We start from the raw sequence: 27,441 nt of genomic DNA, 5'->3' as shown, positions 1-27,441 counted from the left end.
ACTTCATGAACACTGCGGGAGTCTGCGTCTCAAAGTGAAGCACTGAAACTTACAGCGTGCTCCCCTGCCACCCCAAAGATATGTGCATGATGATCTAGGAACGAAATTATCGTCGACTTGTGAGTGAAAGTTCCTCGTCGGTTGATAAAAAAAAAAACCAAAATGTTAATTAACCTTTTCTTTTTTTGTGTGGACGCAGAGTTGTAGACATGACAGTGTCATGTTGTCTATTCTCTTTGGACATTCTACTAACATTGTGACTGGGTCAACATTCCTATGAAAATATATGGCTTTAGTCGATTCGACTGCATACAATCCGCTTCGTCATGCTGCGGTGGCGTGTTTTGGACCGTCAAGCTTTCCCATAAACCGACATGAAAACACGGCTTTTGTGCGTGGATCACCCGGCGCGGGCTCGCTTTGCGTAAAAATCTATGAATGCGGTAAAATTTCTATCTGCGCGTCACTCTGGGCTCACTCGTGCTCACCTGGTTCTGACGCAAATGCTCGCGTGCGCGTTGCTTCCGTTATTACTCGTTATTACTGCGAAATCGGGATATATGTATATACGTATATATACTTCCTGCTGCCATGCGACGCACGGCTGTGTTATAACAGATGACAAACTGTCGTTATTCAAAGATGTACCTATACCAGCTGTTTATTTTTTCCCTTTCAAATTTTAAAAATGTGCAGCACTCGAATAAGCCAACTGACTCCCTAAAATTTAGCATATATATATACATATATATGAGGATTGTAAGAAAAAATCATATTGAAAAGGAATACAAAATTCCGTTCATTGAATTTTCATTTTTTAGCAAATATTAAAAATTAAGGTGCAATTAATCTAACACCTGAAAGGAATCGCGTCGTTCGTTCGGAAGCTGCGGGATTCGAATATTTATCAGCAAATTTCAAATGCCCGTACACTTTCGTTCTCGAGATTCCTCTAGCTATATGGTAGGGCGATAGCACGATGAATGAACTTGCCATTTATCCACTTCAGTGACCACGCCATCTTGTGTTCTGTTCATTTTCATGACGACGCTGTACGCTTTATTAATTCCGTAAATAAAAACAACGAAAAAAATTACAGGAATATCTATAGCAAGCTAGCAATGGTCAGGCGGCGCCACGAGAGTACTGTATTCAGCGCCACAAGCGGAGACGTGTCTGTTAATGGGGCGGCCAGTCTGTCCGTCAAGTGTGACAAGCGGCGGCGACCCTGATTTCAGCAGTCCCCGGGTGCACGTGCCAACCATGTCCCAGGTTTCTTTATGCGGTTTTAAGACCATCGGGAGCCTTCATAGGTCGAAATGTTTAGAGCATATTCTAGAGTTACCATTTGGACAGTACTTTGAGTTGTCTTCACCAACATAATAAATTGTGGGTAATGAACCAAACTCTGCATGCTAGAGAAGAGTGCGCACATTGCAATGGCTGTAATGTGATATGCAAGCCTGGTGTAAAAAGGCGACAGGCCACAAAGTGTATATGTGAGAAGGATATTTACACCTCGCGTGAGCTTTTTCCAAAAAAAAACTCTTCCATACTATTTTCTGCACGCCGTCACATTTGTTACCAGACTCAGCATTGAATTTGGTTGCCGAAACAAACAAAACTTAATTTGGTTGCGACCGCGCGTGCCAAACGCCTATGCACGCCTACGACTACGATTGCCGTAACGGGCCGACGGGCCTCTGGCTTGAAGGCCTAATCACCTGATGTTCAATGTCACAGCGAAGCAACAATCGGCCTTATTGTTCCTACCGTATTTCCCTGTGGGCTGTCTAAGTTACTCGTAAAATAACTTCTATAAATATGTTATTTTGCCGAGCATAGTCTGCAAAACGAGTTCGCCAGACCACTTTTTAAGACTGCACATCTAGTTTTGTTCCCTTCAACAATTAATGCAAAATTCACTTACTTGATGCGTCGGACTGCAGTGATCCACTTCTGTCGCTATGTCGCTTCCCAACAACTCGAAGGGAAGCGGTAAACTGACGCTTGAGTCCCCTTCGCGACTGTGGCAGTCCTTCACGCATCAGTAGCGACGTTCATTTTTGGGATGAACAGCATCCATTGTTTTAACTACACAAACACATTACAGCCCACGCACCGCTACTACAGAAACTTAGAGCGAAGAACAACCGGCGGTAACTAAGCACGCCCGCATTCCACCGCGCCTCGGTGCAACACCTCCTGGATAACAAGGCCGTAATGCTGAATGAGATGGCGTCATCAGAGAAGGCTAATGCTGGGCACAGATTGGATACGACGATTGTGTCAACGTTCGGCTAATACTTGACTCGAAGCCGAGTGCTGACGCAGCACTCACTTCCAATCTGTGTCCAGCGTTGGCCTTCTCTGATTAAGCCATCTCATTCAGCACTACGGCTTTGTTATCTAGGAGGTGTTGCGCGGCGCCTCCTCTTCTCTGGCTCCGCGCCAGCTGTACTGTACGCGTGATTTTGCCGAAATCTTGAGGGCTCGTTTTGACGAAAACCCGGCGGTGTCTGTCAGTTTGTCAGCGCCGGAGTGAAAGGAAGAAGTTGACGCGTGCTTACGTCAGCGCTTCGGACCAGTGGGAGCGTCTCACGCGATAACTGACAAACAAAAGACACCGCCGGGTTTTCGTCAAAACGAGCGTACTAATGCTAACGCATGAAAAACAGGAGCAACTGTAGACGCAGCCGACACTACGAAGTAATGGGACCAATCAAGGAATTTCAAAAGCACAAGTCATTAGCACTTCCTGTTTGATTTGTTCAGCGACAATAGAACACGTACATAAACATGAGGAACATCATGATGGTGCGCTTTTGACGCTGCCTGTTTGGTCCCATCTGTCCGTAACGTCAAAGAGTGGAAATTGAGTCATCGTCTTTACAGTTTAAACGAGCACGTTTGCAGCCACAAACGGCATTACGCATATCCCGTTTTTTCGGAGAGTGATGCATCCGCGCACGCCCCATTATCCGAAGCCAGGGCCACCGCCTTTATGCTGACTAGAACCCGCCTCCGACTGTTAACAGCGTCCTCAGTCGTTGTCCCTCAATTACCCCCCGATGGCGTCGCACATGTACTACACTGATCAGCCAAAACATTATGACCACCCCTTCATTTTGAGAATGAGCGCGCGTGCCATCCGCGTTTTCTACTATCAGCTGTTGCGTGTGGTAGATAACGGCTGCCATGGATACAAAGGGGTCGTTTTGTCTATCACGTGTTCATGCAATGATAAATGCTTCTTATTTGAGCGACTTCGACAAAGGTGAGATCAGGATGTCAAGATCACTGCTGACCCTGTTACTCTAGTTCGGGGTTTGTCTTCCCCACTGGAACTTGAATCTTCCAAAAGGACAGCGTTCCATGTCACAAGGCCAGAATTGTGCTACAGTAGATTGAAGAACACGACAATAAATTCTAGTCGATGTCCTTGCCACCTAACTCGTCAGATATGAATCCTATTGAGAACAGCTGGAATGTGTAGGGTGGGGGGGGGGGGGGGGGGCATTTTCCCGTAATCTACTGGAATTGCGCGACCTGGAGGCCCTAAACTCGTCAAACACCAAGTTGGAGCCGAAAATTCGCGGAGCGCGTCGATTGGACGTCGGCGACAAAAGTGCGAAGTCATCGTCGTGATTGTCCAATCGGTGCGTTCTGTGAACTTCCGCCCAACTTTGCGCTTGACGAGTTTAGAGCCCCTGTGCTTACAAATTTGGTACAATCTTACTCAAGGCACTAACCAAGGGCTTATAAAATCCATGCCAAGATGATTTACAGCTGTTTCGTGCACCGTAGGTGGATCAACACGGTAGTAGGTTGGCGGTCATAATGTTTTGGCTGATAAGTGTTCAAGCTGTTACCTGCCGCGATCCTAGGGGAGTCACAACAGCGGAGATGGCTTTCCATCGTCACATCCCATGGTAGCTTAAAGAGTCACCAGTCGGCATGCTGCGACAACAGCGACACTTGCGTTCGCTCGTCTACTTTGCCGGAATTTCTACGACAAGCTTCCGGGATCACGACGTCCGATGGTATGGCACTCCGGCACTTGTATCGCAATTCGTAGCCACTGCGGAAACACTCTCGACCAGTTGGTAGCGCGTTCTGGGCACCGTATCCATTGGGAGGGACGAGAATAAGCGAGAAAACGAGCTGTCACAGAGCAGACCAACTTTAAACCGGAGAGTATTTCTAAACGAAAGAGGAAATTTGCCTTCATTTTTTATTGCCGCATTGATCTGGCACGCCTTCGTGGCAACGAAAAAGCTCTCCAACTAAACAAATGGCACATAGCGTTCTGTATTCGAACCTGCCCAGTGGGGGTCTCGCGCTAATTCATTCTTATGCAACGAGATTATTGCTCGCCTGGTGGTGAAAATACGAAGCTGTTTAGTGAGGGCTTAAAAGCACGTCTTGGAGTCACAGATTGCGAGCTAGGTCTTTAGAAGTGAGCAAGGCGCCCTCGGGCAGTTATCTTGAGTTGGTATCAGAGAGAGAGGGAGGAAGAAAAAAAAGAGAGAGAGAGCTGGCATTGTACTCTAAGAAGCAACCACAGTCCAGTAAGCGACAGGAATAAGGCAAAGTCGTCGTATCCACGTTATCCACGTGGACAAGCGATCAAAAGAAATCGAACACAATCTGGCGGCGAAAACAGAAGGAGACGAGAAACGTCTGTGTATTGCTCCACTGTTGTCGTCGTACGGCGGCGAAAGAGCTAAGTTGACAAGCGGCGATTCCAAAACTGGCGCCTATTGGAGTGGTCGGTCACGTTCATCTTCTGAATGCTATATAAGGTAAAGTGGCGAGGGGCCACCTTACCGGTACTGTATCAGTATAGTATGCTGGCTGCAGCGCTAAGCGTTTGGACAGTGTCGTGACGCCATCGAACAACCCTCGCCGTATTAGAGGACAAGTTCGCATTCTTATTTGAATAGATTTCTATACAATACGTCGTCCCCCAGCCCCGTCCGAGGCTCGGTGCGTAACTGCTAATATGGCGACTCGGCACTGGCTCATGACGACCCCGCGCCGAGACGACGATGACGACGTGCAGAAGACGAGACGGTGACGCAGCAGGGTTGCGTGGGTCCGACGTGTTCACGACATTCCCAACGCCGCCCTGAACTCGGCGATCCCTTCGCGGTTTACTTGGTTGACGGCGGACAGCTCCCGTTGAATCCACTCGTACCAGGCCTTCACCTTCGGGAACGGAGACATGTCGTACTTCACCACCTGTACGCGAAAGATCGCGGATTCAATCAGACAAAACGATTCTGATACCATAGGAAACACGATGGTATACAATTTGCTATGCGGAGAGAAAGTCGTCTGCTTCTTGAGCAGGAGTCACGGTGACTTCAGAAAGACGCCCAGCTCTGGTTTCCTCTGATTGAAGGATTGGGGGTAGACCTCAAAGTAAGCTGCCTTGAGCTCTACTCAATATTCTAAGCTGCCTTGAGGTCTACTCAATATTCAGACAGTGTCTGCAGAGTGTATGCGTGATGCGCGATGTATGTGACCGTGGCCTAAGACTTCTTCAGGGCGCCAGAAGATCAGACACTTTTTGGAGGTTTATAGGACTCCAATATACAGGACAAACAAATACACGCACAAAAACAACAACAACAACAAACAAAAAACGACGGACAAAATGTTAAACAAACGCTCTTTATGCTTCGTTCGATGTTCGCGCGGAAGAAGCTTATCCGAGTCCGTCGGGAAGTTCAGTTTTCGAGCAATCCTTACATACCAGCTTTGACTTGCTTCGGGTATTGCCTGAGCAAACAATTTCCGCAATATATATTTACAAAACGGAAACTTCGTAACCTATGCGCCCTAATAAGGCGGAAGCAATGTCCCCGTTTATCATTGTCAGCGCTTGCGCAGGCGCCCTTCGCTTAAGGACTTGAGGCTTGAGTCTCAGTTTAGCGAATCCCCGGGGCTCATTTTTCTCTAATCTAAAACTTCCCCCCTCCCCCCCCCCAAGAAAAAAACAAAACAAAAACAAAAAAACGCACATGCATACATTAGGCTTTTTTTTCTTCTTGGCTTTGTCCAAGTGGAGGGAGGTCAGGTGTACCTTGCCGTGCACACGTATACTTTTGACGTTTATAAAACATCTAACATTATTACACCTGAATTTCGTTACTTTTTCCTGTAACGGGAGGACGTTTTTTGCGTCTTGCTAACAGGAATGGCCAAACCTTTTCCACTACAACGAATATCGTAATATTCTTGTCACATTGAATCTTTTGACATTTGCTGCAATCGTGCTTGCCATCCGCGTCAAAAACTGCGCCCAGCGAAGATCGCGAAACGTCTCCAGCTCTTCAGATGCCTCTTGTTTTTCGAGTGCATGCACTGAAGAAAGCATAACATAAAGAATGCCTAAAAAGATAGATTCTCGTCAAAGGTGTGCGATAAGTTGTTCTCACAAGTCGATACTGCCTATTCAGCAATCGCCTCTAGAACTAATTTCTATCTTTGTGTTTGGTGTATCAGGCGAACCTTGCGTGGTTAGAACAGCCAATCAAACAAGCAAAGAATGACCACTCCGTAGCGTAACGCCCCTACTCAGGGAACGGAATCTATAATATGACCGGAAAAGAAATCAGTCCTCCCCCCCCCCCCCCCTCTCCCCTCCCCAACTACACCAGGGTTTTCGCTGGTGTGCTTGGTGACAATACTTGGGCAACTCAGATACCGTCTGTGCCGCCTGCTTCTCAACACCGGACTCTACAACCAAGAGCCTTCAACTCCGCCTTCTTCATCGGTTCCTACCGTCCCTCTTCAGTCCCTCAAGGTTGCGGCTCCATCCGCCGGCGCGATGTCGGTTTTGGTGAATCACTACCCCTCTTCACTTTTACAATTTTCTCTTCTGTCAACTTTTAGCCACTCCTCCCTTCTCCCCAACTATAGTTGGGGAGAAGGGAGGAGTGTATAACAGTCAGAGGCCAAACAGTCATGATTATAATGATGACTGTTTGGCCTCTGACTATGACATACACACGTTGATAGTTCCTCTTGTGTAAGTATTATTTCTCTCTCTCTCTCTCTCTCTTTCTAAAGAAAAAGAAAGATTGCGAGTGGGAGGGAGACAAAAGTTTAGGAGAAATATTATAAAATAAACTCACAGTCAAACTTACAGAGTGGTGAATGGATGATTAAAATACCAACACGTACGCGCACGCACACCCTCACACGCACTTAGCCCCGAAAAGACAGTGTCCTCCGCTCACGGTGACGCGACTTTTGTCACTGTGAAGTATTTTTGGAGCCTCTCTGACAAGGCACACAACAGTATAGGTCAGGAAGTTTAGAAGCCGCTGAAGTGCACGACGTCTGCGTTTTGATTGAGAGGGGAACATAATGTCTTCTGTTGTGAGCTTGTGGAACAACTCATGTCGCAACATTTCATAATCCTCACTGTAAAGGAGCTGATATTGCAAAAAGCGAAAGTAGGCATGCGAGCTAGATTGGAAACATCGTAATATAAAACCTGAGAAACAGACAAATAAAGTAATGAACAAGGCGTCTTGTACGTTACTTTACTTGTCCGTTTCTCAGGGTTTAGATTATGATACTGCAATTTTTCTTTTTCTTTGCATTTGTTACACACGAGGTTGTCTACAACGTTTATGCTATAAATAAATATTTAGTAAAATCGATATTTGCGCGTAAACGCATTAGAAACGAATTAGCTAGAAGAAATCATCTGGCGACGCAAGGCTGATACGCTGTTCGGCTCGAAGGAGCAAGGTTGCCGATGTGGACCTTGACAAGGCAAAGAGAGTCCTTGAAGCTATATTGGCCTTCAGATCGTGAGGAATCGGTTGTGTGCCTTTCCAGCCAGTTGGTCAGCTTTAGAGTTTCCAGGAAGTCCAACATGTGAATGAAAACTGTAGCGCGAGTTTCTTTTTTTTTTTCTACTTCCTTTCGAGGATTTTTAGGATTTTTAAAATTGCACCAACTTGTTCGTCACGAGTTCCTGGTCTCGGAAGCCTTCGAAGTGCTGTGCGGAAGTCGATTATCTCGACTCTCTGTTGTTTATTTCAGTCAACGTTTATTGCGGAAAGTGTAGATAAAGCATTTTGATGGCCTTCATTTCAGCGGATGTCGATGATACCAGCCTATTAAATCGGACACTCCGTTGAATTTCCATTGCTGGGATGATAAAAGCGTCTGCAGTTCTCCGTCGACCTCAGCGCACAGTTGTCGACATAAATTCGATGTTCTCCCGGTTATTGTAGTGGGAGATCACCTTCTGCACTTCTCCAAGGAACAACGTCTGGATTGTCTTTTCAATTAGACCTAGGAGACGCTTCTGGTACACTAATGCATAAGTGTTAGCTTTTTTTTTTTTTTTTTTTTTTTTTGAGAATACTTAGTATACGTTTCTGTATAGTAAAAGCGGTCGCGCGGTGGGGGATGAGTAGAATGACACATGTAAGCAGATGATTTTGCGCTATGAAGGGATGGGTTCAAGAAATAAACGGTTCGTAAAAAAGCTGTCGGATCTGAATTCAAGACGAAACAATGAGGGTGTCGGAAGGTCAAGCATGTGGGAGGGTACAACCGAAAGATTGAGGAGGGTGAATTCCCCCTCGACTGACCACCGAGGATACAGATGACGTTCGTGAACTTGCTTGGTGTTGTGGCTATGGCGTCCGCCTCTGATTTTTTTCTGAAGCCTCACATTAAGGGTTACTCCTAGGAAACGATATATACTGGCTTGGCAAATCGCTGGAAAACTCACATAGAGGTCAATAAGTCAGTGGGCGTGGGAGCGTACACCCGGCAGAACTTCCTGACCAATATGTTTGTTTTCGTACAGCCCCCGCTAGCGTGCACTCTCATCTGCCTTCCATCGCTGGGCCGGCCGGTAGCAGCCCTACAGCTTCATCCGTTTCTCGGATCTACAACCGCCATGACGCAGAGCATCTCAACGCCTATCAACTTTCGGAGCGCCACTATCGCGGACTGCGTGACAGCAACAACGCAATCAAGATACCCCCATGGTGCTTCTCGTCACCCTATAAAAAGGAACTGCAGCGAGGGCGGCCACTCCAGTGGGCATGGGAGCGTACGTCCGGCAGAACTTCCTGACCCCGATATGTTTGTTTTCGTTCAGGTATGTAAACGGTACCCTTTAATTAAAGTGAAAAGTAGCAATGATTACTTCCGTGTGCTCCCGTGCCCCCGGGTTCTCTTTGGTGTTGTTCGTGACTGTGCGAGTGTACCCTGGTCCCTAATGTTTCTCAGATCTACTATCGGGTGACATTGAGTTCAACCCAGGACCTATGACCGCTCAGAAAGCAGAGCAACTTGCTGCAGTGCACACGCTCGTTGTGTCACTCGATGCTAGCAAGACTTGAGGAGCGGCAGGTTCTCTTGGAACTGATATCAAAACGTATTAATAAACAAGTGCTTCTGGATAACAGTATCGCTTCCCTCGATAGAAGAGTTGCTACTATTCAAAGCGAGCTTTCATCCGTTACCTCGATCAAAAAAGAGGTCGCCGATTGGAGCAGGATCGTTAATGACCAGGCAGCCGCTACGTCTTCCTTGGTATCTCGCCTGGATGACACTAAAGATCGATCAAGGCGGTGTAACCTTATATTTTATGGTTTGCCAGATACTACGGGTGAAACCTGGTTAGAATCGGAACGTAAGATTGTTAGTCGTGTTAATGAACATCTCGGCATTACTCTTGATGACTCCCACATTGAGCGCGCCCGCAGGATAGGTACGTTCAATGCAAAGAAACCAGGCCGGTTATTGTCATGTTTTCTTAATTTAAAAAGAAAAACCAAGTCCTTCTGAGCGCATTCAAATTTAAAAGATCACCGTTTTCCTTGTCTGAGGACTTCTCTGTGACGATGCGAGCAGCCCTTAGCCGGCTCCTTGCGTTTGCAAAATCCCAATCGCAACCGTACAAATTACGCTATGATAAGCTGCACATTGGTGATAGGACTTTGTTTTACGACCCCGCAACTACATCTGTTAAAGACCTTACTAGATAAAATAGCGCGGGGAGTGCTTGTTCGGCTGACTCTGTAACAGTGAACACCATGGCAATTAGTGTTTTTCATGAGAATACTGCAAGTGCTCGCGTCCCTTGCTCTGTAACAGCGAAATCCACGACCATCAGCGTCCTTTATGCAAATGCTAGAAGTATTCTACCAAAGCCAGATTATATGTGTTTTTTAATAAGCCTATGTGAAGCAAGTATTGTTTTGATATCGGAAATATGTCTTTCTCCTGATATAGATGACTGGGAAATTATAGACGATAATCACGACTTTAACATTTATCGTTGCGACAGGACAGGCTGGCGTGGCTGTGGTGTCCTTACCAGTATTAAGAAAGACATTCCAAGCCAGCTTATCTCAGTATCAAGTGTGTTGCAATCGGTTTAAGTGTGTTTAACGTTCCTTTAAAATTATATTGATAGGTGTCTACTGTCGTCCCCCTGACGCCGTCGTTTACCGATTGCTTACAAGATGACTTATCTGTCTTGTCATGCTCCTATCCTAATTGCCCCGCGCTTATCTTCGGGGATTTTAACTTCCCCAGTATAAATTGGAGCGGTACTTCGCCAAGTGGCTGTTGGAGAGGCAGGCACCCGTGCCTTTCTAGATGTGTGCTCGATGTTTAACCTCACTCAGCTGGTACATTTCGTGACTAGAGTTGTAGGCAATTGTTCCAGCACCCGGGATTTGATTATTTCTGATAACCCTGCATTGGTTCGTCTAATCTCCTGCCACAAAGCATTACACTGTTGTCTCGATGTTCAAACCCCCAAGTGTGCGAGTGTTGTAAAAAAAAAAAAAACAAAAAAAAAAAACGTTTGTACAGTAAGGCCGATTTCGATTCAATTGCGGTGTGTCTATCAGATTACTTTCCCCTCTATAATGAGAATTTTGATTCAAAAAGTGTTAATGACATTTGGTGTTTATTCCGTGACAAGCTGCAAGACCTTGTAGAGGCCTACGTTCCTTGTGCTGTGATCAAATCTAATGTCTCGAGCCCATGGTTCACTTGTTCGCTCCGTTCTCTTTCTAACCGAAAGCAACGACTTTTTCGTACAGCCAAATCTGTCAACACGACTAAATCTTGGTTGCGATACAATGATTGCGCCATTAAGTATAAAACTGAGCTACGTGAGCGTAAACATATGTAATTTTACGATACACTGCCTAGTATTTTACAAAGTAACCCTCGCAAATTCCGGTCTGTTGTGAATCCTAAACCGGATTCTTTTTTTTAAGCTAAATAACGACTCTGGTACTCCCATTCCGGATAGCGAGTGTGCATCTCTTTTTTTTAATAATGCTTTCTCAAGTGTGTTTACTGATCCTAATTATGTCAATCATGCCTCCCTCGTTTCGTGTGATTACTTCCCAATAGACCCAATTAGTAGATTTTATTGGAATTGTTAAAATCAATGATTCTTTGAAAATGTCCTCGTCCTGGGGCTTTGATAATATAAATTATAAAGTACTTCGTAGCACAAAGCTGACATCTGCCCTTTTTCTCACCAGAATATTCCAATAATCGCTGGAGACGGGAAAGGTACCATGATGTTTGGAAATTCTGCAAGGTCGTCCCGGTTCACTAAGGCGGCGCTAAAACATTCCCTCTCAACTATAGGCCGATTTTCCTAACTTTCATATCTTCTAAAATTCTAGAGCATATCATCGCCAAACATCTTCGTACCTTCCTAGATTCAAACAACTTTTTCTGCAACTCTCAACATGGTTTTCGCAAGTCCATATCCTGTGAAACCTAACTTACCTGCCTTACTAACGACCTCTTTCAGAACATGGACTCCGGCTATCCTACTCACGCTGTGTTTCTTGAAAATGCCAAAACGTTTGATAAGGTCCCACATAACCTTTTATTTTATAAATGATCTGCGTTAAGCATTGACCCTCAAGTACTGGCGTGGATTATTTCTTTCCTATCTTATCGTTGTCAGTCTGTTTATGCTAACAACACAACTTCCACTGCCATTCCTGTTGCTTCTGGCGTCCCTCAAGGAACTGTCCTTGGGCCTCTTCTTTTCCTAATATACATAAATGATCTCCCACTTCACATTCTTTCCTCTCTTCGTCTCTTCGCTGAGGATTGCGTTCTGTACAGAAAAGGAACAACCCCCGATGACTCCCTAACTTTACAAACAGACATTGTTAAAATAGCCGACTGGTGCGTTACGTGGCAGATGACTCTTAATATTAATAAATGTAAATGCATGCGTTTCTCCCGTTCTCCATCTTGCCCCCAGCCGAACCTCGAGCACTCTCCACGGTACAGCCCAGGCAGGTAGCTAGGGGGGAGGCCTATGGGGCCCGGGCCTCCCCCGAAATCTTCTATTTTGCTGGGACCTCCTCTCCCCCCTCCCCCTCATACAGCATTTTGTTATGGGCAGCCGCCCCCCCCCCCCCCCCCCCCCCCGAAACAAAATCCTGGCTACGTGCCTGGTACAGCCCTTACTTATACTAATGAGTATAAGTATCTAGGTGTTCGCATTACTTCTGATCTCTCCTGGCATACCCATATTAATACTATCATAGCATCGGCTAACCGCAGCTTAGGATATTTACGCCGCAAGTTCAAGTCTGCTTCTCCTGTCCTTAAACGTCTTCTCTATACTACCCTTGTCCGCCCTAAATTAGAATATGCATCTTCGATTTGGAGTCCTCATCAACTAATCTTAGAAAACAAAATTGATTCTGTCCAGAATTGCGCCGTTCGTTTCATCCTGTCTGATTACTCACGTTTCTCCAGTGTGTCTGCCATGAAAGCCCAGCTCGACATCCCCAATCTTTCTGTTCGTCTTAACTATCCCCGTCTATGTCCTCTGCACAAGATTTATTACCACCCAACCTTACATCACTGCCTGCTTCACCCGCCTACTTACATCTCTCCGAGGTTTGATCATCCCTGCAAGATAGCCCGGCCGAAATGCAACTCAACGGCCTACCTTTATTCTACCTTTCCAGACACCATTGTGAGCTGGAACGACCTTCCTGAGAATATCGTCACCATCAGCGACGGCACCTTGTTTCGGAGCGTTATATCTAATGCCTTACTAACCCCACTCCCCTCTGTAATGCCAACTGGCCTTGAGGGTATTCGAAATAAATAAAAATTAATAAATAAATAAATATCTGGACATGAGTGTTTTTGAACATGCATGCAAGCTGTTTTGCTGATAAACTAAGTTTTAGTCTAGGTACATTTGAACATGGGTCACGGCCGGTTCTAACGGTCGACGGAGTACGCTGCGCCATATGGCAGCCATCATCCGGGTAAATGCTACAGTTGATCCCTAGCGGTTCACATGGAGCTGCTTTAGGCCGGACAGTCATTATATAAAATAGCACCGAGCTTAGAATGCTACCCTGAAGAAGGCCTCTATCTGTTCCATGGAAGTTGCTAACCGTTTTTTCAAGACTGCTCTGAAACTGTCAACCAGATAAAGCAAAAAATGCCGACAAACTTTTGAACGCTGCCCGTGATATTAAGTCACTGAATAAATGGGACAGAACGTTTTATCAAACGCTCATTGAACGCCGTTTTATCTAACGCCATTTTATTAAATGCTTTTTGAAGCAGTGTTTCAGAGTCACCTGGTACATTCAAAATATAACGAAGAGTTGTTTAACTTAATTACCTGAGTTAGTAAACGATTTAATGCAGAAAAAATTGCTGTCACAACCGAATTTGTTCGTTTCTATCTTGATTACTTGAATTCTGCAACATCCTCATCAATGTCTTCTCTCCGAGCTGTCGTCTCTGCAATGACACCTTTTAGTACTTACCTGGCTTAGTCATTTTTTCGCATCTCAAGACTGGATCATATCACCTTTATAGAGACAGATACTTGCCAGTCACAAAGGAGAACATGCCGCAGTTCCAGCAGCGTAACATTGTAGCTGAATTGAAAACGACCTTATTCAAAAGGTGGCGGCAATTCTCACATTTTAGTAAGTGAAACTCGTTTAGAACGAACCCACGTACAGCGAATTATTGTCGATATCGAACTCGTGCAAAATTTAAAGAAAAATGCATATAAAAAGTACTTTTCATAACGAACAACATATTGACTATATCGAACTTCTTCCCCCCGGGAAGGCTCGCAAAAACGAGCAAACAATCGTCATCTAGCCTGTCCCTCCCCCCCCCCCCCCCCCCCCCCCAAAAAAAAAAAATCTAGGAAGGAAAGAAAATTTCAAAAGCTCAAGCCGCGAACAAAATTGACAAGAAGAAGCGATTCAGAAGGGGAGAAAGGTTAAAAAAAACTTCTCAAAGCGGTTGCGTACGAAGGGAAGTGATTCAGAAGGGAAGATAAGCTAAAAGAACAGACTCTGCACGCATGCAAAAAAAAAAATAATAATAAAAAGAAACTTTTTAGTGCTTTGTTACATAGTGGAAGCGAAGAGATGAGAGAGAAAGAGAAGCTCTAACCTTACAACGGACGCGTCGTGGAAGTTCGTTGTAAATGGTTTTTGCTATATCGAACTACTTGCTATATCGAACTGATCGTAGCGTTTCCTGTTGTTCGTTATAAACGTGTTTAATTATATGTTCCAAAAAATGAAAATAAAAATTTTTTTTAGGAAAAGTAAAACAGAATGAAAGGTGAACAGATTAAACCTTTTTCTCTTCTGCTGAGGGCTCGCGGAGGTATTTCCCCCTCCCCCTCCTTCCAGCCAAACCTTCAGCTGTACGCGCTGTCCCATGAATCCTCAAGACTCCGGGCCTTCAACCCACCTCTGGAACAGAGAGGCTGACCATGATGGAGATGTCCGCCAGGCTCTTCTCCTTACCCACCAGGTACCGCTGGCTTTTGTCCCCCAGGATGCTTTCAAATGTCCGGAAGCTTGCTTTCATAGCTTCTTCCTTCTGGTTGTCCTTGGGCTGGCCTTTCAGCAGATATGAGTACTGCAGAAACACATACACCCTAAGTTTGCAGCGTCCGACCCCAGGAAGCGTTACCAAGCTACATAAAGTGCAGAAGCCTCAATAAACGAATGATTATCATTAGTAAAATCCAGACCTAGGTCTGATGCGCACCTCAATCGAGCATCTCATAGAAGGCTTGGGGATTAAGTTCATTTTCAGCGCATTTCTGCCAGCTTTGACCCCTGTCCTGATTTATACAACTCTCTCCTATAGAAACGATGACAAAATGTGAATTCACATTCGACGACCGAAGCGAGAAACATTACATTTAACAAGGCTGTATTTAGAGCATTGGAACGTAAATAATGGCGTCCCCTCACCTCGACTCTGGTTAGCATAAAGCAGTGAACGAAACACCCGAGGTTGACCAACTGTCTACATTAACAGCGTTAGGGGCGTGATTTAGAAAAGGGACGAGGCGAGAAAACCTGAAACACTAGGGAGTTTTAGAATAGCGCACCCAAGCGCTCTTCTCACCAAATGAAATAAGGTCTCGCTACTGCACATGCGCCGAACCCCTGCGACGTTTTGAGTGTTAAAAGCCGCTCGCCATTTTTTTTTTTTTTTTTTTTTTTCAGAAACATGGGCAGCAACGTGGCTCTAAATGGTATTGTGCCGTGTTGACTCGGTTGAAACTTGTGAAGAACACGACAATTAAGCCAGTTTGACCGTGACGGAAATAGTTAGCTTGTGCATTGTATATCAATCAATTTTGAAAATAATATTCAAGATTAACACCTTTTGATAGCATTTCGTACGCATAATAGAGCCAATGACTACATCTTAGTGCAGTCTTAGTGCCGGACGTTTGTTTTAATTATTACTGCCGCGGTGAATCGCTATTTTAGAACTCCCGTATGTCTAGTAAAGTTTTCGTCCAGAATGTTTCTCGGTCCCCAAGCAGAAAACCACGAAAGCACTGCCTTCCTATTAATTTTTTTTCTTCTGCTATTTTTTTCTGTATCGTTTTTACTTATTTGCTCTTAAACGTTTCGCTTTCATTGACCGTACCCTTTCCAAGCGAGTATTTCCCCGTACGATGGCGGCAAAAAGTCGATGTTTCCAAGGGCTGATCGACCGCGGACCCCCCTACTGCGTGAAGCCAGTTTGAAGCGCTGCGGGTCCACGCTTTCCTGATAGTGGCTCGTTGACCTTCCTTTCACCTAACCTTCAGCAGCGGTCATACTGCTAATACATCTTACAGAATACAGTTTGCAGACATTCGAGAGTTTTAGGGAATCGCTCTTGAACATGATACGGTACGATGGGCCGTCCGGTATGAACTGCGCATGCGCGAGTTTTCTGCACATGCGCAGTTCGTACCGGAGTGCCCATCGGACCGTATCGAATTTCCAAAAAAGGTTCCCTAAAACTCTCTACTGTCTGAGGCATTTCTCGTATAGCGGTCCCATAACATTGGTCGCACAAAGACTATCGAAGACACCGTTTAAAGCACACATATATGTGTTTGTTATGTATGAAGCAAACATGCTTCAAACATGTTAGAGGCTTGTATGCACATAATTCTGCCATCATGTCTGCAGACACTTCACTGCGTCTTTTGTATGATGCATGAGCAGTAATGTCGTGGGAGTGCATTTGGCATATCGTTTCTCGACGCAAGCTTACGAAGTAGGTCGATATGTCCTTGTAGAGGGTTCCGATGTCGAAGTCCAGGAGCTGGTCGATGAGGGCCCGCTTCTTGATGTCCTTCGGGTAGAGCGGGTGGTTGGGCGCGTACATGTCCACCAGGTAGCGCATGATGGCCCGGCTGTGACAAAAGTAGAAGCACGTCTTCAAGCAGCCACATTTCATAACTTATAGACTGGCCATTGTTGGTGGAACACGCCTCCTTGGTGTATCAGTCTGAAAACCGTGGGCTAACCTTAACAATGCTTGACTACCAGAAAATCTGTACACACCAGGAGCAAGATGGTGGTCCCCAAAGGCCGTGCTCTCAGGCGTGTGGGTCATTCTAATAATCGCCCTCTGAGGGCTCCCACTTTTGTCCACTGGTCATGGTTTGTGAAACGGGTTCTGAGCATGAGCAGTAGCTGTTCTTTGAGGATGCCTCGTGACTCGTCATTTTTCGTCTGGATGACAAGCTCTGGGAGGGTATGTACAGCCTGCTTTGTTGTATACGAACGGCCAGAGTTCGGCGAGGAGAATGGTGCGGACCCGTTATGTCGGATTCACATGATGTGACTTTGCTTACAATTTCTCAGTTGCAACTTCGGGCAGAACAGCTTCTGCAACCCTTTCTTATTTTATTTTTTTATTTATTTATTTCTTTTTTTTTTCTTTGCGAAAGAGCGCAAAATAACGTTGCACCATGTGATTCATGCTTCAGACATAAAAAAACGACAGCGACGCCACTTTCCGCGTCCGTCTGCAGATTGGCATTCGATCAAAGCAATCAGGACATGACGGCACCAAAGGCGACCTTTTACTACTGCCTTAATCAACGCTTTCTATGCTTGGCTGCGTAGGGTTATCGTCGCGCAAATTCGTCCTTTTGTATCTACTTATTGGGAGGCTTTGCGCTCGGAAACGCACCACCACAACAATGATGTAACGAACCCAAATTCAAGCCGACGACAGCGACGCCTCGCCTTCGTTGCTGATACGCCGACAAAATCCTAATAACCAACAGTCCTAATAACGACAACGACGCCTTTTTATTAATATTTTTCCGCGCGGCTTCACAGCCATTGATAAGAATCTGGGCCGGTTTACTGTAAACGAAATGAACCGTGTAATGTGCGTGGCTTGCAGTGAGGTCATATCAGCGGTCATTGTGGTTGTGGCCTTGTTGCTGAGTGCTATACCTTCTGCAGCGTTATCTAAACCCTGAGGTACAGAGAAACAGAATACGGACAATAGATTTTGTGTCATATTGTCCGTTTTAGAGCGCAGCTCTTAGGGGCCCGTTTCCGGCTCGAGCGGCGTCGGCGTCGGCGTCGGCGTAACCGCGCGGTGCATCATGGGAAATGTCCCATAATGCACCGCGCGAGCCCCCACTGGGGTCACGTGACCTCGTGGGGGCAGGTGACCCCCCCGAGGTCACGTGACCCCGGTGCATCATGGGAAATGTCCCATAATGCACCGTGCGAGCCCCCCTCCGGGGTCACGTGACCTCGTGGGGGCACGTGACCCCCCCGAGGTCACGTGACCCCCCCGGTCACGTGACTCCCCTGAGGTCACGTGACCCCCGCCGATGTTGCGTGACCCCCAATGACGTCATCGTCACTGATGACGTCACCGGCATCCAGATCGTCATCGTGATCATCACTGATGACGTCACCGGCATCCACATCGTCATCGTCATCATCACTGATGACGTCACCGGCATCCACATCGTCATCGTCATCATCACTGATGACGTCACCGGCATCCGCATCGTCATCGTCATCATCACTGATGACGTTACCGACATCCGCATCGTCATCGTCATCATCACTGATGACGTCATCAGTGACGTCACTGATGTCGTCACCGGCATCCACATCGTCATCATCACTGATGACGTTACCGACATCCGCATCGTCATCGTCATCATCACTGATGACGTCACCGACATTCGCATCGTCATCGTCATCATCACTGGTGAAGTCATCAGTGACGTCACTAATGACGTCATCGGTACCCGCATCGTCATCGTCACTGATGACGTCATCAGTGACAAGGTCACGTGACCCCCAAGGTCACGTGACCCCCCTGGTTAGTTTAACCCCCCCCCCCCCAGTGCCCTTCCCTCCTCCTCAAGAGCTGCGCTCTAATTCGGCGTTACAGGGAGTTGTAAGCAGCTTTCATTTTTTTCTATTTCGTCGTATCTCAGGGCTTAGATTACGATGCTTTTTTTTATGTTTGAGTCTCACTAAAGCGACAAACAGAAACAAAAGACAATGACAAGCCTCAATCCAGAGTCCTTCGCGATTTTACAGGCTCTGTAGGATAGGAGGTTATTCTCAAACAGTAGCATCGTGCACGCGGGGGTACCTTTGGGAGGCTTGGAATTACTCGTGCTTACTTCACGAGCACCGAACGACTGCCAAAGGTACCATCGCGAGAACGCTGCATGTGTTGGAGGCTTGTCGCTGTCGTTTGTTTCTGTTTGTCGTTCTAGACGGCGTCGGGCATAACTAGCTCGCCTGCATACTTTCGTTTCTTGCAAACCTTCTGAAGCACACGTTTTGCACCACGGAATTTGTTTTAGAGCGCAGCTCTTAGGGGCCCGTTCCCGGCTTGAGCGGCGTCGGCGTCGCCGTCGGCGTCGGCGTAGCCAAGGTCATCCCAAGGTCACGTGGCCCCCAAGGTCATGTGACCCCCAAGGTCACCCCAAGGTTACGTGACCCCAGAGGTCACGTGACCCCCAAGGTCACGTGACACCCAAAGTGACGTGACCCCCCTGAAGTCACGTGACCACCCCCCGAAGTCACGTGACACCCCCAGGTCACGTGACCCCCGCCGAGGTCACGTGACCTCCCCGATGACGTCGTCGTCACTGATGACGTCACCGGCATCCGCATCGTCATCATCACTGATGACGTCATCAGTGACGTCACTGATGACGTCATCAGTGATGATGATGACGATGCGGATGCCGGTGAGGCCATCAGTGACGTCACTGATGACGTCATCAGTGATGATGACGATGACGATGCGGATGCCAGTGACGTCATCAGCGACGTCACTGATGACGTCACGATGACGATTCGGATGCCAGTGAGGTCATGAGTGACGTCACTGATGACGTCATCAGTGATGATGACGATGACGATGCGGATGCCGTCGACGTCATCAGTGACGATGTCAGCGGGGAGGTCACGTGACCCTGGGGGTGGTCACGTGACCTGGGGTGTCACGTGACTTCGGGGGCATCCGCATCGTCATCGTCATCATCACAGATGACGCCATCAGTGACGTCACTGATGACGTCACCGACATCCGCATCGTCATCGTTATCATCGCTGATGACGTCATCGGAGTCCGCATCGTCATCGTCACTGATGACGTCATCTGTGACGTCACTGATGACATCATCGGCATCGTCACGTGACCCCGCAAGGTCACGTGACCCCCCCCCCCCCAGGTCACTTCACCCCCCCAGTACCCTTCCCTCCTCCTCAAGAGCTGCGCTCTAATTCGGTGTTACAGGGAGTTGTAAACAGCTTTCACTTTTTTTCTCGGCCAGAACAAGTAGGAATGACCACTAGGTCTGTGCAATGACGTCACGTACAAGCCCTGTATTCAAGACTGTCTGCAGACTGCAGGTAAGCACTGCCCAAGCCAGCGTACGAAAGTAGAAGCACTTGAAGATGGCGTTTTATATAGTCTCGCGCAGGGCCGGATTAAGGAATTTTGGGACCCTGGGCGAAGTCAGTTCATGATGTCCCTAATAATAATATAGTACTGAATATGATGACGATGGTGGTGGTGGTAAGTGCAATGACGGCAATATGTATATTTCACCACCTAATAAAACACAAATATTGTTGAATTTATGATACATGTTGAAAAGTTTCTGTATCGGTAGATTCGACGATTAGGAAATTCGGGTTTCACTGTCTGAGAATGAGGTAGATGTGATTGTGGATTGGAGGCTGTTTCGGAAACAGTCAATCACTCACTAAGAGCGCAAAGCAATGAACAATTGGGGAAACTGTTAAGAAGTGTCGCGCACATTCAGCAGCTTTACGGCCTCGTAAACTTACGTTGGAAGGTTTAAAATGATGATTCTTCGTTCCAATGAACTTGTTTGATCAGGTCTACAAGCTTATTTATGCAGTACGTGTCTCTACCGGCTTGCATAAATTGATCATGATGTTGAGTTAGATGGTATAGATGACACGCTTGATGTCGAGTGTCATGATTACTTGGAAACAAACTGCATTAAACAGTAACCGAAAGAATACCCTCAAAAATTGAATTACAAAAAGAAAAAAATTTTCGCTGCCCCTAAAGTCAAGCCTTGCGAATCGCAACTCGAAAACTACCCAGAGAATATAGTATTTTTATTTCAGAAATTTCTCCGATTGATTGGAGCTTGTCTAACGAGCCCTTTTTAATTAATTAATGACTCGAACAACACAGACAACAAAGTAATCATGATGGTTAAAGTATTTAAGTCTCAAACCGCCTCGTTCATACTCCTTTAATAACTGAACTCCCGTGTTCCAAACAAACATACTTCTCCATTCAATTAATAAAATAAATAACTGAGACTGAATGCGATTACAACACTGTCATTTGGGCGCATTCACAGGCATTTCTCATAAAGATCAAGGATATATTTTTAAGCTCCTCGCCGACAGAGTGCCCACTTGAAGGGAAAAATGTTTCCATTAGTTTTGAAAGTGTTCTTGTTTCTTCCAATTTCAATAATTAAGAAACTTTTTTAGCCATTTGGACGTATTACTTTAAGCTAAGAATAATAGGTCATACCTCAGAGGCTCGTAAAAAAAAATACTAGCGATCATATCACTCGATATGGCACGAAAAGTGTTCTCTCGCACTGGCAGACGAGACACAAGCTCCTGAAAAGTTGCCATGCGGTCACTGACTCTCCAAAACTTTTAGGCGACATCTCAAGAGCCGGCTCATTGAAACGTCTGTTATGCCGGGGCCACACTGCTCATGCATCATACCAAAGACGGTCTGCACACACGAGTCACTGCAATATCCATGGTTCGAATGCCTCGTGCCAAGTTTTCTCCTTGAACTCATTGCCATGCAGCCTTCGAAGCTCTGATCTCGCAGTGACTCGCGTTCGAATCTGTCGTTTGTATGATGTATAAGCAGAGGGAAACCGGCTTTAGTGGTAAATAGGGTGGCTTTGGGAGGTTCACCGATATTTCATTATTTCTTGTATTAAACTTGTCGTTTTGGAGGAGACTTTTCATGTGGAACTACGCTACAGGACCAAAAAGGAACAAAAAAATGTGTTGCATGTATTTTGCTCGTGTAGCCTTTGGCAACACTTCCTTGCCTTCCAACCTACCGTTGTCTGTAAAACTCGTCGAGGCGGCCACAGTAAAATAGAAAGCTCCGTGGCCGTCCTTTAGCGGGACCACCAGCGTCGACAGCTTTGCTCCCTCCACAAGGAGTGTGGGAGGCAACGCTTAGATGTTGTTGCTCTAGCACAATATTCAACAACGAGCTCACAAACACCAGCTCTACTAGAGAAGGAAACTTCATGGCCTTCCTGTTTCGCCGTTAAAAAAAAAGAAAAAAAAAGAAGGAGAGGGAGGGGGAGGGGGAGGGGAGGGGGAGTGGACGACACCAGAAAGCCAGGGCCCAGAAGCTCCTGTGAGCTGTTTTAAACTAAAACCGACAAACATTTTTTTTTTTTTTAATTTCAGGGGTTTAACACGGGGCCCCCTGGCAGCCTAGGGCCCTGGGCTGCAGCTCCTTAGCCCGTATACTTTAATACGGCCCTGCTCTCACGCCCAGCATTGAAAGTGCTTCCATCTCAATGCGGCCATTGCTTGTTTATTTATTTGGGCGTGATGGGAAGGGGTAGGGTGCACAGGAAGACAACCTAGAAAAGGCGAGGGGGAGGCAGGATATGCAAGTCTTTAGGGGAAGAGGTTGCAAGCAGGAAGTTGAAAATATTAAAAAGAGGGCGACAAGAACGGCACGACGTCTCCATGAGTTGCCTGACCTCCAGTAAGCGCTCGTTGCCTTCCACCGTGCTTTGGTGTCGCGTGCTCAATCAAGGATAGCGAGACGCCCAGGAGTTATCGAAGGTTGGAGCTCGTGCTGGAGGCAAGATAGACTGCAAAATTCCCTGTCGTTCATATCCTGTCAGGCCTGCTTCGGGCGGGGCAATTCCTCCCAGCAACTTCATTTAAGACCTGGAAAGCTACGAAAACTCTCCATCAACACTGACATTGCTGGGAAAGTTGCCCTGTCTGAAGCGGACTGGTGACTAGATACTTAAAGGGAAGAAAAAATATCGTTGACATGTTTCCTATCTGACAGTCAAATCATGTTTTCCAGAGTCTCTGGTTGTATCCTATAATTAACACCGTAAAAATAATATCTTATTGGCGGTGGCTTGGGAGTCGGGACACAAACGCTGCACGCCCGGACAGCTCACCTTTCCCACAGCACGAAGGTGTCGTCGACCAGGGTAGGGATCGTGTGCGCCTGGTTCATCTAAAAAAAAAAAAAAAAAAAAAAAAAACGAATAATAACAGCGTCATTTTTTTTTTAGAGCAAATCAGACGGTAAAATAGAACACGAACGTTTTTGTTTTTTTTATGCGCCAACGTCCACCTATACGCCTGTAGTTTTCGTGAAAGAAATTACATTGTGGGTGAATGCAGCGTTTATTTCAGTTACAATTTAAAAAAAAAAAAAAGTTTTTCGGTAAAAATAAAAACAAGATTGCATTTCTTTAAAAATGCTACAGACATTCACGATGCCATTTCTTGGATTAAGAAAATAGTTTGCTTGGTCGCGGTTCTGTTTTAGAGTGACAAATGGCGACATTGATTCATAGGCAACTAAGGTTGCAAACGTGAGAACGTTCGAGTTCGATCAAGCTTCATGTCTTCGAAGTTTCAGAACGAAATTTGACTACTAGTTGCACATGGGCGAAAGTTAAAACGGTCATGATCCGTTTTCAGTCTCGTACTTGGCCCTCAGTGTATACAGTAAAACCCTTTTTCTTTTTTTCGTGGCCCCAATTTTTTGCGAATTAATCAAAGAGGACACTAAATTTCGCTAATTGCAGACGCCTGCATTGAATCGCTTGCCCAAGTAGCACTCAATGTTGAGCGAACATTCCGTGGATGTTCTGAATGTTAAAGGAACGTTGAAACACCATTCGGACGTTCGAGTGCGAACATTCCCTTGAAGAGAAGCTGCTTAAACCCTAGGAACGTTCGTTGACGTACATTCGTATGCACAATGTTCTCGGAACGTCCCCTTTGGAACATTCATATGCGCAACATTCTTGGAACCTTCGCTTGCGAACATTCCTCTGATTTTCGCAGGTGAAGCCAACTTTACGGAGCTCTCACACAACCTGTGATTTGAAACATCATCCACTATATGCCACTTCGTGCCAAAATATGCAAATTAAGTGGAGTTTCTGGAAACTTAGCGTAAGGGATCCGTTTTATCTTATATGAGTCTACCGAGGAATGTGATATGAGGTGTAGGACAAAAACCAATGATTTTCAAAACTTGATAATGAACTTGGCACTCACTGCGTACATAGAGGGGCAGTTTTGAATGAACCAGATTTTTAGTCCCTTTTGACCAAAAAGTTTGACCAGAATTACCAAAAAGGGTTTAAAATGTGGGATGCCATGTACGCAGCACATTTTTGATTAAATAAGCTGACAAGTGACCGGTAGGAGTCAACTGTCGTTAGCACGTGCTCAGGCTGGTGCACTGGGAAAGCGGCTAGCTTGTGCTTGCGCCCTCTAAAAATCTCTCTCGATTAAAAAATATCGCCCTGTGAGGAGCTTTATCACATCCCTGTAAGTAGTGCGGCTCATTGGGGCTGTAGCCTAAGCAAGCCGTAATTGTGGAGTCTTTGTAAATAGACCTCAGAGAATGTTCCCTGAATGTAGCGATGTGCCCACGCCACATACCGAGGAGATTGAAAGGATGTCCCTGCATAAATTTGCAACATTTTAAGAAAGTTGCAAAAGTTCTTTGGATGTTCTGAGAACGTTCTTAGAACCTTGTTAGTATACTTGAATGTTGATTGAACGTCCTGGTAATGTTCTATGTCGTTCTCAGAGCGTTCTAAGAATGTCCCTTAGAAAACATTTACAGAATGTAGCGATAAGTGCCTGCGCCACATTCTGACAACGTTGATAGAATGTTCTTACGTAAATTTGCAACATTCCAAGAATGTTGCCTATGTTCTTTTAAACATTCCCGGAATGTTTTCAATACGTTCTGCCTACGAATCCTAGGAGGCGTGTCGGACTCAACTTGGGGTGGGCTTAGGACTAGCCACACAAACCTAAGAATGCAAGCGGGTGCCCCAAGCGGCCAAGCCTCATCAAACAATGCCCTGTTTTCGGACGGCACGCGAAAGAAGTGTGGCAAGACTTTAAAGGCCCTGCTAGGTTTCCTCCAGGACACAGGCCTCATGGACCGCCTGCGAATACCGTCGACATATCGCGACTCGTTGGAGGAAGTCTCTTCAAAATAGCCCTTCTTAGGTCTCGTCTCCTCCCCATGCCAGCGACTTTACTGGTAGGATAACCTATGATACAACATTTACGAGATAATAATACTACTACTGGCCATACAGAGACACAAGACGCAATTCCCGTTGTCTAAACCTCATTAATTTGACATGTTATTGTTCTGTGTCACTGCTTGAACAGCAAGAAGTTCATCTGTCCAAGAACTACGCTCTTCATAAATCCGCAAAGCCTTAAAAAAAAGTATAATTTTGACGTTTTTGGTGGGTCCTCAACAAACGGGCTCACCTTGAGGAATTCGGGCTTCATCTGGTCCTTGGTGAGCACGTTGACGACCTTCAGTTCGAGCACGAGTCCCGTCAGCTTGGCGACGATGATCACGGCCCTGCACGGCGGACTGGCCTTCATCTGGTACAGCACGAGGGACATCGCTGCCGCCGTGGGAACGCTTCGAGCAGTATTTTATTGATCGATTGACCGATTGATTTTCGGTTCAAAAACTTAGCTAGTCGAGGAGGCGTACCGAGTGGCTCATTCGCGACGTCTTCGTCCGGCTTTATAAACTCCCGGAATCTGGGCGGGACGGCTCGAGCGGACGGCTTCCTTTGCGGAAACGGCAGTTTTCGATAAGACCGTCGCGGAAAAGCGCCGCCTTACATGCTTGGTTTCCCCTGGATCGGTGAACAATGGCTTCTAAGGCCACAGACACAATGTCGCACGTCGTACACAAGACACGGTGTTCGCCGCCGACATGCCAGAATGATTTTCGGACACGCACCAAGCATGTTCGGAGCATGTTTGCTCCGTACATGAACATGTCTGCAGCCAGTGTTTGCATAACCAACGTGACAGGAAAGAAATGCGCCTCAGCCAGTGCCTGCAAAATGCCTTTTGAATGGTACATTAGCACCTTGGCTTTCTTTAACATATCCATGGATACTCCGCGGGCCGTGACAGCCTTCAAAAAAGTGGCACGCCCCAACTTAATTCGGGGACCTGCCTAAGCTGTCAACCTTGAGTCTAGGATGTGACTTACGACTGTGCACACGATGTGTGACGAACGAATGCGCGATTCGATGTTGTCGTGGAGGAGTCGTTTTGAAGGCGCCTTATCTATTCGACGGCGTTATCGTGGAATGACTTTTTTTTAAGAGATGCGTGTTATTAGGGAAAAAGAGAGAGAGAGAGAATGTGTGTAATTGTTATAATGTCATTAAAGTTTATTTACGTGTGAGTGTGCCTGAGGAAGAGAGGGAGATTTTTTTTTTCTTTGATGCTGCGGCTGTCAATGCATGTACAAGGCTAAGATCACGCCAAGCCTCCACCGGAGGTTTTTTGATTCATGCCCTCTCCGTTCATTAGGAAAAATAAGCATCCTTATTATTATTAATATTATTATTATTATTATTATTATTATTATTATTATTATTATTATTATTATATCGAGAAAGACAGGCGAACGTCCCTCGTGAATTTGGACCACGTAAGGTATAGCGCCCTACCCGGCGCCAAAGAGCATTCTGGGAGCTGGCTGTATAGAACCGGTTGTAGCCGACGACAGAGCTGACCTTGGAGGTGACGGAGGCAGTTTTTCTCTTGCTCTCATCAGTGTAATGTGGTGGATACCGCAGGACGAGGAGGACCGTACAAGATGTTCCCATAATTCCCGCGCGGCGCGACCCTAACGTCACGCCGCTGCGGTGGTGCTGTTGTCCGCATGGCGTCTGCGCAGGCGCTCAAACGAATCTAGTTTCGGCGGAGGCACAGTGCAGGCCCACACCCGGTATGGGAAAACGCTCACTTGTCGGTATATTCGCCCTCTTTTTTGTTTGGCGACACACACAGTGGCGCCATCTATTGGGTAGCTCCGGCACACTTCTGGTTCATCTATATTTCCTAATTTATTACTCATTATTCTTTTATCCAATGGCTGACTTAAGTCGGACAGTGCTATAAGCGTCGATTTCCAGAAGGTAGCGTGTATATCTGATTTCGCAAACGTGCCATACCCGCCGTCTAGTTCAGAACCGGAAGTGGTTGGGGGCTATTTGCACACTGGCGCCACCACAGTGGAATCATAACCAGTGGTCCCACCACTGATCTCAATGACAATTGCTGGATCGCGCTTGCCGCTCCCGCAAGTGAAGCCACCGGGCGTCACTCGCTTGGGATACGATTTGCCGTTTTTGCTAGCCTTTGCTGCGGTTTTCCAGCGTGCTGACGACACGTTTTCTACTCGTTCGTCGTCATTCGCCGAAGAAGTTTTTTGAAGACTCTGTGTATT

At 46.3% G+C, this 27,441-nt stretch overlaps 1 protein-coding gene across 1 annotated transcript; it reads right to left on the bottom strand.

Annotated features, from left to right (window-relative positions):
* Positions 1-4,132: 4,132 nt before the first annotated feature.
* On the bottom strand, positions 4,133-25,709 carry LOC8037703 (glutathione S-transferase D7). Its single transcript, XM_002412401.5, has 5 exons — positions 25,446-25,709; positions 23,084-23,142; positions 16,612-16,753; positions 14,791-14,961; positions 4,133-5,244 (listed from the first exon to the last, which is right to left on the bottom strand). Exons 1-5 carry the CDS (start codon positions 25,584-25,586, stop codon positions 5,110-5,112), a joined length of 648 nt encoding a protein of 215 aa, XP_002412446.1. The 5' UTR covers positions 25,587-25,709; the 3' UTR covers positions 4,133-5,109.
* Between the last annotated feature and the right edge of the window lie 1,732 nt (positions 25,710-27,441).

The sequence above is a fragment of the Ixodes scapularis genome, unplaced genomic scaffold (genome assembly GCF_016920785.2).
Source record: "Ixodes scapularis isolate PalLabHiFi unplaced genomic scaffold, ASM1692078v2 PGA_scaffold1__304_contigs__length_218370807, whole genome shotgun sequence".
In the NCBI taxonomy this organism is placed as follows: Eukaryota; Metazoa; Arthropoda; class Arachnida; order Ixodida; family Ixodidae; genus Ixodes; species Ixodes scapularis.
Note: the sequence above shows the minus strand (reverse complement) of the source record. Positions and strands in the feature narration are given on the sequence as shown.

Excerpts from the sequence above, each read along its gene's own strand:
- LOC8037703 (XM_002412401.5), bottom strand. The coding sequence starts at position 25,586 with ATGTCCCTCGTGCTGTACCAGATGAAGGCCAGTCCGCCGTGCAGGGCC. Across the intron at positions 23,143-25,445 it reads TGAAGCCCGAATTCCTCAAG|ATGAACCAGGCGCACACGAT; the intron begins GTGAGCCCGTTT and ends TTTTTTTTTTAG. Across the intron at positions 16,754-23,083 it reads ACCTTCGTGCTGTGGGAAAG|CCGGGCCATCATGCGCTACC; the intron begins GTGAGCTGTCCG and ends CTTTTGTCACAG.